Below are 11,301 nucleotides of genomic sequence, written 5' to 3' on the forward strand. Positions count from 1 at the left end.
TGAGAGGAAGTTTACTTGCTCGACCATAGGTAGGGACTCACTCGACCATAGGAGAGGGAGAGGGAGAGGAAGAGGCCCCTGGAATCATGGTAGTACGCCTCAAGATTGGAATGAGGGGAAGGAATGGAAAGATAAATGGATGGGAAATCCCCCTATGTGCTGAGAATAAGAGGAGCCAACAAACTGAAAAATACCCGTGGGAAAGCATGGGAGCCCCAAGCCTATGTAATAGTATCAACCCTTAGAAGATAGTTTAGCATCACCCTACCAATGAGTCTGGAGGAAAGACTGGTGAATCAGGCAACCCGAATTCATAACTTGCATAATGAGTTGCATCGACATCTTTGCCCGTGATCGAATGCCCCTTTCCCACGCCACCAATCGACGAATGCTGAGGAAGGAGTGAATCAACTGATGCAACCAACCACAATACAATACACCACCCGAGCAACTATCCAACACCCGAAAGGGCGGAATAATGCCAGGAAGTTACCAAGCAACTCCAAGTGAATAACCCAACCACGACTATCTAACCCGATGAACTAATCAACAACCGAACGAGACTGAATCCAAGCGAGTGAATGAACGAGTCAGGGGTTTGTAAAGAGCAAAGGACTATAAAAAACACTACCCGGAATAGGAGTCTTGGCTAGTTTGAGCTGGAAGACGAGTCGAAGAAGTCAAAAGAGCAGGAAGAGGCATAATAGCCATCAACCGGAAGCAGTGCAGAAATAGGAGGAGAGCTTGTCTCAGCGGATTGCCGACGAGGAAAGAGTTGCCTGACCGCGAGGAAGGCCCTAGACGAGTGATTGACTGACCGTCAGGCTCCTTAAACCTTGACCCACCTTCCTGTCATAGGCTTGCTTCCCTCTGAAAGTTCTTTCTTTCCTTCTGCCACTAGTAGCTGTCTCATTCCTGACCTTCTGTTAGTACGGGCTAGCCTCAGCTAGCCGGTGAAATCGATAAGTCGTGTAACAAACAATCCTTGTTCCTGACTTTGCCCTTGTTCCTTTCGCCTTGCTGCCTTCGTCTTTCGGCTTTAGGACTAGCTCAGTCTTCTTTAATAAATAGGTATTCAGTGAGTGACTCTTTCCATCTTTAGTTTAGGTTCATTACGGCAGTTGTTAGTTCCGTCTCTTTATCAGTTAATTCGGTATCGTTTATTAATAGCGTATTTTAAGGGTAGTCCTTCCCCCAGGTGCGCCTAAAGTCTTATGATGATCCCTTTGCCCGCCATCGGACTCGACTAAGAAATCCATGCCAGAGACTCCTCCTAGTAACCATCCCCGAAATCCGGGAAGGTGTTCTTGAAGACATGGCGGCCCCCAAGCTACACCCTTCTCCGCTACCAAATCATAGATCTTCCAAAGAAGACCAAAGCGAATGAGCTCACTCGATTCGCGTCTGATCCTCCATGATTTCTCATAGACTGACGCGGGAAAGAAGTCACTTAAGGAAACATCCGGTGAATTCGCGACACTCCAGTCTCCAGTACCAATGGACGTACCGAAGCCAATCCTTCATCCAGTTTCTGAGCAAAGACCACTCAAGGTAGTTTACTTGCTTACTTTAAAGGGTAAGGTAGTTTACTTGCTCGACCATAGGGAGAGGTGGTCCCGGACTCTTTTTGTTGGAAATAATTCATCAGGGGCCGCCTTTAAATCCGAAGGTTTCGTCTCTTTAAGAAGGGAAGGAAGGAGATAATGAACCCCGAAGATAAGGAAGCGAAAGCTCACTCTGCCAAGCCACAATTCTAATGGATAGTCATTGTGACCCCGAGGCTTGGTGTACATAGCAAGAACCCGCTCAAAGTGACGAGATCTTGTATGACTGAGTTTGGCAAGGACCCCCTCCACCACCCATCCTTACTAAGGTAGAGAACCTTCGTAATGAATGGATATTTTTTACATATAGCCACCATATGGATGCTGGTAAGCAAGCAAACAACGAGCAGACATGGCAGATAAATCCACGCGTCCACCCTTGACGCAAAAGCGCTTAGCAAACTCAAATGCACCTGTGTCAGAAATCAGATATTTTTGAGTTGAAATTGGCTGAAGACACTGAAAATAAACTTCAGCAACTTGCGCATCAGCGATGACAACATCATTACCGAGCACATTGATTGGGACACGTCAACTAAAGTGGCTTTTGAACGAGACCTACCGGCTTAGGGTCAGTTGCTACTAAAATGGGTGTACCCTGAACGGGGTTCCGATCTCTAAATGGATCTGCTATAGCTACTCGATCTCGATCAAATAGCTTTGGATCTGTCTCTACATCTGGAATATCTGTGGATATGGAACTCAATATCGATCTGAAACTTGAAGGGTGCTCCATAGCTTCAACTGATACTGCTTCTAGCCAACATCGGCTATGGATCACGCCCATCATCATAAGGGCATCCATCCGGTTGGATCATAGGCCCTGGTGATGGCTCCCCTTACTAGTAAAGGGAACTGGAAGGGATGCTATTGGTGCTATCGGTACTGCTCTCGTTATCATCGGCAGATATGCCTCTTTTTCTATTAGCGGGAGTCTTTCTCTACTGCTGTTGGTATCGCCTTCTGGATATGCTTCTGCTTTTACTGATGCTTATGGATCACTTTCTGAATCGAACCCAAAAACGGATAGGTTTGATCGGCCGGGTGGTGGATCGAATGAACACTCAACCGCGTCATCACGGAAGCGATGGATGCCCAACCTTTATATCTCTTCCTTCTCAATAAAGGCGGGGATGGACTCTGAAATACTCCTCCGATCGGTTCCGACAGTCTTTTCTTCACTTTCTCTTCTCGGCATGATCCAGGCGTTCAAGCTAGCAGATCAAATCATGGGTTCTCATCCCGGAGAGGCAAGTTAGTCGGTTGGTTGAAATGCGGTTATGCCGGGTGGACTAAAGTAAAGTGGGAGGTGGCATCGTCTAACGTATAATAAAAGCACGCTTGCTTTTATTGTTTCGCTCTGCGCTTATTGGTTGAGGCACTGCTGCGTCTGCGTGTTCTCATCTAAGAAAGATGTACAGTTCTCGCGGAGCGCGCTTGCGAAGGACCAATGACGAGCTATATAGAGGATAAGAGAAGGAATCCCTTATATATTATAAAAAAAAAGTGTCCGGGGTTGAAGTTAAGTTTTTTTTTTTTCGTCTGAATATTCAGGAGCTAAGACCATTCCAATGCTCCCTTTCGCCATGCATAAACTGCACCGGATAAGCTAATACGAAAATAATGTATATAAATAGGGAACGGATACGCCCAATACATTATAAACTCATTGCCCGTGGATAAAGACATAAAAAAAAATTACTGTAATAGTGGATTCGGAATTGTGGTGTAACCTCCCATTGCTCTATCTCCGATAGCATGCAGCCGATAATGAGGACAGATATATAGAAAGTGTGCAGTGAGGGATCTTTATAGGTAACCAGTCTTTACTTAACTCGACTCAAGCTTTACTTAGCCCAAGCAATGCCCAAAAGTCCCATGTTTTTCTTGGTTGGACCAGCCCAACCGGCGATTTACGTCTTCCTGAATTGGGAGAGCAAGCACAAGTCTCTCTTCTTTTTTTTTTTGGGGGGGGGGGCAGAGCAGTTAAAGAATGAACCAACCAAAATGATTGTTCTAGAATGGCTATTCCTCACAATTGCTCCTTGTGATGCAGCGGAACCTTGGCAATTAGGATTTCAAGACGCAGCAACACCTATGATGCAAGGAATAATGGACTTACATCACGATATCTTTTTCTTCCTCATTCTGATTTTGGTTTTCGTATCACGGATCTTGGTTCGCGCTTTATGGCATTTTCACTATAAAAAAAATCCAATCCCGCAAAGGATTGTTCATGGAACTACTATCGAGATTCTTCGGACCATATTTCCTAGTATCATCCTGATGTTCATTGCTATACCATCATTTGCTCTGTTATACTCAATGGACGAGGTAGTAGTAGATCCAGCCATTACTATCAAAGCTATTGGACATCAATGGTATCGGACTTATGAGTATTCAGACTATAACAGTTCCGATGAACAGTCACTCACTTTTGACAGTTATACGATTCCAGAAGATGATCTAGAATTGGGTCAATCACGTTTATTAGAAGTGGACAATAGAGTGGTTGTACCAGCCAAAACTCATCTACGTATTATTGTAACACCTGCTGATGTACCTCATAGTTGGGCTGTACCTTCCTCAGGTGTCAAATGTGATGCTGTACCTGGTCGTTTAAATCAGATCTCTACTTCGGTACAACGAGAAGGAGTTTACTATGGTCAGTGCAGTGAGATTTGTGGAACTAATCATGCCTTTATGCCTATCGTCGTAGAAGCAGTTCCTAGGAAAGATTATGGTTCTCGGGTATCCAATCAATTAATCCCCCAAACGGGGGGCGGAAATGAAAGAGTAGGGTGAGGGAGTGAAACTTGCTCGACCATAGGTAGGGACTCACTCGACCATAGGAGAGGGAGAGGGAGAGGGGGGGGAAGCCACAAAATTGAAGGCTTCGCTCGCTCGCTCTAACGCTCGTTTAGTAAACAGCGAGTGGAGTGCATAAGCCCCTTTAGAGATAGGGGCGAGTACTACACGAGCTCGTAAGTAAAGTACGGAACGAGCCTTGTCTACGAAGCAGAGCGACCTCGTCTTGCTTGCTTCTGGCGAAGCTTCTAGCACTAGATAATAGGCATAAAAGTATGGTAGGAATACTACTTTTTAGGCCGATCACTACATAGGAGCGATAGCGAAGCCAAGCCGTATAAAGGCGAGCAGCCCTTATAGCAATAGTAAACGGCCTACTTATAGCCCTCTTTTTTCCCCCTTATTCGGGGAGGCCCTACAAGCTCATGTGTCAATTCTTCGCATTTTAAACCAATTTATAGTGACCAAGAAAGACCAAAATCAAAGAGCGGAATTCATTCAAACCTACTTTCATAAAATCATCAATCGTCAGATCTCGTGAATAAATATTTCGTGGATGGATGGAAGGACCTGTTAAAAAGAAAAAATTATCTTCTATATACGAAATTACTTATAGGCAGGATATAAATCTATCGAATTCGAGGTAGATCCCCAGAGTGAGCAGCAATTGCAAAAGATATAAAAAGAGGAGCCGAATATCTTTTTTCAGTAAAAAGCTCGAAGCGAAAGAGGGCCGGAAAAGATCCGTAATAAAAAATGATTGCACTGCACTCGCAGCATTGACCGGAAATGTGGTAGGCCAAAGAATAAGCTAAGCAGACAAGAAGAAATCCTTTCCCTCAGACCACATTAGCACTTGAGCTCAGAACATTTTTGGGAGAAGAAAGACTCACAAGGGGCGAGGTGCGTCTAGAAAGGAAAAGTTTTATAAGGGCTTACACCTCAGCCTATTGGCGGCCCGCCCAATGTTAGCATTCAGATCGATTCTCATCCCTGGCCCTGAAAGGTGGACACCGCCCGCCTTGCCCGGGCTTTGGAAACCCCATCGAAGTCGAATTCCCATTCCAGGCCGTCCTGTTCGCTATCCGAGTGAGTCCCAGTCTGGGAGAAGGGGGGGCCATCTGTTTCAGAAGGTCCGAAGATTCATTTCAAAAAACAGGAATGTCAGAGCAGTTAGTCCGCATGTCCCTAACTACCTTGTTCCTGATTGGATTGCTTTCTTAGTGTGGCATCTTTTTGTTCGCTGTCCACTGGTGATATTATCATATCATATATAAATGTAGATAGAGAAAGAGGCTAAGCTAAGCCTACGTAACGCTATGGGAACAGCTTTTTTTGTCCGCTTTCAGCTATGCTATATAGATGCGCTACCTTGTGAAAGAAAACATCATATGTAAGTAAGTAGCATCTAGAATAGAATCCAGAGCTGCTAAGAAAAAAAAATCGAGTAGCTTGGGTCGTCATTGCACACTAGCTGGTCAGTGGGGGTAAGAGAGTGTTCCGTTGGTGTTCTCAGTCTCAGTGCGACCTTGCTTGGTCAACAAGGGGATCAAAATGTCCCCCATCAATAAAGTGAGGGCTTTCCGGACCTTCTCCACCTCCCTTTTTCTTTTTTTTTCCATGCTTTCTGTTGGTCAACAACCAACCACAACTCACTAAAGTTCTGCACTCCTCGTACAGGAAGGTAAGAACAACTTTACTTGCTTTTCTGGAAGGAATCGTTTTTTCGTAAATCGCAATTTTATGACACGATGGCTGTTCTCCACTAACCACAAGGATATAGGGACTCTATATTTCATCTTCGGTGCTATTGCTGGAGTGATGGGCACATGCTTCTCAGTACTGATTCGTATGGAATTAGCACGACCCGGCGATCAAATTCTTGGTGGTAATCATCAACTTTATAATGTTTTAATAACAGCTCACGCTTTTTTAATGATCTTTTTTATGGTTATGCCGGCGATGATAGGTGGATCTGGTAATTGGTCTGTTCCGATTCTAATAGGTGCACCTGACATGGCATTTCCACGATTAAATAATATTTCATTCTGGTTGTTGCCACCAAGTCTCTTGCTCCTATTAAGCTCAGCCTTAGTAGAAGTGGGTAGCGGCACTGGGTGGACGGTCTATCCGCCCTTAAGTGGTATTACTAGCCATTCTGGGGGAGCGGTTGATTTAGCAATTTCTAGTCTTCATCTATCTGGTGTTTCATCCATTTTAGGTTCTATCAATTTTATAACAACTATCTCCAACATGCGTGGACCTGGAATGACTATGCATAGATCACCCCTATTTGTGTGGTCCGTTCTAGTGACAGCATTCCTACTTTTATTATCGCTTCCGGTACTGGCGGGGGCAATTACCATGTTATTAACCGATAGAAACTTTAATACAACCTTTTCTGATCCCGCTGGAGGGGGAGACCCCATATTATACCAGCATCTCTTTCGGTTCTTCGGTCATCCAGAGGTGTATATTCCCATTCTGCCTGGATCCGGTATCATAAGTCATATCGTTTCGACTTTTTCGGGAAAACCGGTCTTCGGGTATCTAGGCATGGTTTATGCCATGATCAGTACAGGTGTTCTTGGATTTCTTGTTTGGGCTCATCATATGTTTACTGTGGGCTTAGACGTTGATACCCGTGCCTACTTTACCGCAGCTACCATGATCATAGCTGTCCCCACTGGAATCAAAATCTTTAGTTGGATCGCTACCATGTGGGGGGGTTCGATACAATACAAAACACCCATGTTATTTGCTGTAGGGTTCATCTTTTTGTTCACCATAGGAGGACTCACTGGAATAGTCCTGGCAAATTCTGGGCTAGACATTGCTCTACATGATACTTATTATGTGGTTGCACATTTCCATTATGTACTTTCTATGGGAGCCGTTTTTGCTTTATTTGCAGGATTTCACTATTGGGTGGGTAAAATCTTTGGTCGGATATACCCTGAAACTTTAGGGCAAATACATTTTTGGATCACTTTTTTCGGGGTTAATCTGACCTTCTTTCCAATGCATTTCTTAGGGCTATCGGGTATGCCACGGCGCATTCCAGATTATCCAGATGCTTACGCTGGGTGGAATGCCATTAGCAGTTTTGGCTCTTATATATCCGTAGTTGGGATTCGTCGTTTCTTCGTGGTCGTAACAATCACTTCAAGCAGTGGAAATAACAAAAGATGTGCTCCAAGTCCTTGGGCTCTTGAACAGAATTCAACCACACTGGAATGGATGGTACAAAGTCCTCCAGCTTTTCATACTTTTGGAGAACTTCCAGCTATCAAGGAAACCGTGAAGTAAAAGAAGAAAAGGTAGACCACTAATACTAAGAACCTAACAGAACAAGCAATGCCCCATGCCTTTCTTGGTTGGACCAGCCCAACCGGCGATTTACGTCTTCCTGAATTGGGAGAGCAAGCACAAGTCTCTCTTCTTTTTTTTGTTTTTACCCTTTATTGGAACTTTCAAAATTCTTCCTACTGAACGGGAGCTACTAGATTTGTATTTGTTGAATCTTCCTTACCAAGACCCCGAATGGGTTAACTTTTTGAACACCACGCAGCTCAGTAGTCCACCCGCTGAGCTGGATTCCGCTTTCCAGTCGTTTATGCGGCTAGAATTCTCCGTATCCGCCCGGGAAATGGTGATTTCTCTATTCAAAACCATTTTTTTTTCTTACATTCTACGTTTCCGAAACGGATCCTATCAAATATTTCTTTTTTTCCTTTGAATTACTCATATATATATCCTATGAATTTCATTTCGCACCGGAAACTATTCTAGGAGAAGTTCGAATCCGTTCCGTTCGGATATTGATCGGTCTTGGTTTGACATGGTTTACGCGTTACTGGTTCCCGGAAGAGTTAATATCTCCATTAGCTAAACCCTTTCTTACCCTGCCCTTGGACTCGTATTTTGTTTGTACACAATCAACGGAGGCCTCCCCGACATATGTTGCAACGTCTTCAATAGCATGCTCTTATTTCGTCTTTCCCTTAATAAGTCATCAAATTTGGTGCTTTTTGATCCCCAGTTGCTATGGAGAACAAAGGACGAAATACAATCGATTCCTCTATTTAAGTGGTTCTCGCTTCTCCTTGTTCCTGTTCCTAACTCCTCCCCGGGTAGTTCCCAATGTTTGGCACTTTCCATACTTCGTGGGTGCAACATCAACAAATTCGCTCATGATCAAGTTACAACCTAAGATCTATGACCATATTATGTTAACTGTTCGTATTTCGTTCATTCCATCGGTATGCTCCCAGGTACCTGTAATTGTGATCCGTTTGCCAGAACTAAGGGGTCTTTCTGTGGTCACGAACAATCGTCGTTTTTTGATGGTTTTTCCGCTTCTCACAGCTGCTCTTTCTACACCCCCGGATATCTGGTGCCAAACCGTCGCCCGTTTCCTTATTTCTTTGATAATAGAGTTGTCTATCTTTGTGGCATCGATTGTACAAGTTCGTGAAGAAGGCTGGACGAGTGGAATGAGGGAAAGCGGCTCGATCGACAAAAAAGAAGAGTAGCCCAACCCTAGAACCTGGCAAAATAACTATAAATGAATTCCCGAGCAATTCTCAACCAACATATGCGATTCATTCCCGTAAAGATTCTAACATACAGAAGACTCCTTGCCTTTGGAGCGGGATGAGTGATACATCTGGCGAGCGCCAGTGAAGAGCGCAAGCAAAGCTGGAGCTCGGGCTTTTTTATATTCCATCAAGAGAAAGGAGGCAGACTGGTAAGAAGACCGACCACATAGGGGGGGCGAACCGAAAAGCTCAGGTTTGAAGAGATTTTTTTTTGACTTTTTCCCCACTTATCATCTTGGGACTTGTTCCCTCTTCAACTCAGCGCTCTATAGGTAGGCATTTTTTTTGAGAATTAAGGTCCGTAGCCGAGCTCTCACAAATAGAATTGGAGTACCACGGAGAAAAGCTAGCTGGATAAACAAGACAGGGATCGCCCGCTCGGCAATGCTGCCTTGGGGAGGAAACAACAAAACACTTTAATATAACAATTAAAAACTCATATTCAAAAGCTTTTCGATATATGAACAAGATTACTATAAAAGAGTTGGTGAACATTGTTCTGACTCATAGCTCTAAGATGACTAGCATGAATAAGCCAGCTTCAACACCACCTATACTCTTAATCATAGACAGACTTGCACCGACCTCAACATAAAAGGATGAGCCCGGCCTGTCTATTTATATGCATTGGCTTAACTCATTCCTATACACTGCAAAGAACACATAATTAAAACAGCCTGGTAAGGGCTGTACAAGGGAACGAAAAAGGAGTTTGTTTGATAAGAAAGAGTTTGTGCTTAGTTAACAAACATCGAGTTTGGAGTCGGGGCAGCGTGGATACGAGACTATTGAAGTTAAGTTTGGAATCATTTTGGTTTTCTATCTTCAGATTACCGGAGAATCACCAAGGCCTTTCAGCGATTCGACGCGCCCCCCTAAGCTAGACGCTTCACCTACCCAGAGAATAGAATGAGTCGCCCGCCTAGTCTTACTAAGAGTTTGAATTGCTCCGGGCGAATGAATCGCATTAGTGTGATTTGGCTAGCAGAATCGCCCTTATATTATATATATTTTTCAACCAGGTCAACGCATCGCCACTACGGAAACGAAATTTCCTTAGTCCTTTTTCTGTGAAACAAAGCCAAGTCTTTTCCGCCTTCCATTCCGCGTTTCCCTGCTTGAGACTGCTTTTTATTAGCCCAGTCATGAACCACCCCGGTTGGAGCCATGGTCTACCCGGCAGTGCTTCATAGCCCCCTTGCTCTTTGTCTAATCTTAGACTAAAGGTACGGCATCCTTTTTTGTTGTTTTTCTTTTGGCCGTAGGTTGTACGCCAGCCATATGTAGCTTGAACTGTGATGGCCACAATGCTTAGCTACCCAAGATGCCTTTGGTTGAATGTTCACACCCGTCTGCACTTCCTACATTCATTCCCGGAAATTGAAACAAAACAGGAAAACTGGAATTGTAACCCCCCGGTCTGCTGTAGTCAGCCTCACGGTGTGCCTGACTGGCGAGTCCGCCGTCTCCACGGCTTCCCCTTTAGCGGGCTGCTCCTCAAGCCTTCGAGTGCCGATCTTCGCGAGACGGCCCAAGCGAAGATCTTCGATCCGAATCTTCGCATCTACTCTCTCTTAGAGGATGAACCACGCCTTCGCTATCGCAAGAATATAGCGATCGAAGAGAGCTATCGCTCAGCTGCTTCGCGTATTACTTACGAAAGCCGTATTGTCCGAAGGGGGCATGCCGCAAGAGCGTAGGTGAGTGGTAAGCGTAGGGGGCGTGCCCGAAGGGCAGCGGAAGCTGTGTGGTTCCAGGTGCCGTCGCTAGATTGAGATCTGCAGGGTGGCGAGGACTTCGACTGCCTTGTATCGGGTGCAGAGAAGGGGGTGGTAGGCTTAGTAGGGCTCGAACCTACAATATAACCGTTATGAGCGGTACGTTTCAACCAATTAAACTATAAGCCCCTACGGATCTCTACATGCAATTCGCTCACTTCGGGAAGAGCGGACGGAAAGAGGAGGCCTTTGCTCTATCTGCTTCTTCCTCTTCAACAATTGGATTAAAAAAAAACGGATTTTCTTAGTTTATAGATATAATTATATAATTATATATCTATTTTTTATTATTATTTATTATAATAAAAATTTTTTAAGCAAGCGGCCCCTTCGCGACTCAAACTGCCGGTACGCTTTCCGGCTCGCAACGACTCAAACGGGCGGGGGCTTTTTATTTGCTTGCAATGCTTGCAGTTCGCCTTTAGTTAGAAGTAGAAGTAGAGGGCACCCTTTGCCCCACACTTCAGAGAAGGTAAAAAGGTATGGATTAAGTAAGAAAAAGTACATAAC

At 44.6% G+C, this 11,301-nt stretch overlaps 3 protein-coding genes and 1 non-coding gene across 4 annotated transcripts; 3 read left to right on the top strand and 1 right to left on the bottom strand.

Annotated features, from left to right (window-relative positions):
* Positions 1 to 3,467: 3,467 nt before the first annotated feature.
* Positions 3,468 to 4,409, top strand: cox2 (cytochrome c oxidase subunit II). Its single transcript has one exon. The coding sequence runs from the start codon at positions 3,468 to 3,470 to the stop codon at positions 4,407 to 4,409; it is 942 nt and encodes a 313-aa protein (YP_010438342.1).
* Positions 4,410 to 6,233: 1,824 nt separating this feature from the next.
* cox1 (cytochrome c oxidase subunit I) lies at positions 6,234 to 7,721 on the top strand. The gene has a single exon. The coding sequence runs from the start codon at positions 6,234 to 6,236 to the stop codon at positions 7,719 to 7,721; it is 1,488 nt and encodes a 495-aa protein (YP_010438343.1).
* A 512-nt stretch (positions 7,722 to 8,233) lies between these two features.
* Positions 8,234 to 8,947, top strand: mttB (Sec-independent protein translocase protein). The gene has a single exon. The coding sequence runs from the start codon at positions 8,234 to 8,236 to the stop codon at positions 8,945 to 8,947; it is 714 nt and encodes a 237-aa protein (YP_010438344.1).
* Positions 8,948 to 10,846: 1,899 nt separating this feature from the next.
* On the bottom strand, positions 10,847 to 10,920 carry trnM-CAU. Its single transcript has one exon. It is a non-coding gene; the product is annotated as a tRNA-Met (tRNA).
* Between the last annotated feature and the right edge of the window lie 381 nt (positions 10,921 to 11,301).

This window comes from Prunus mume, mitochondrion (assembly GCF_029339155.1).
Source record: "Prunus mume mitochondrion, complete genome".
Lineage (NCBI taxonomy): Eukaryota > Viridiplantae > Streptophyta > Magnoliopsida > Rosales > Rosaceae > Prunus > Prunus mume.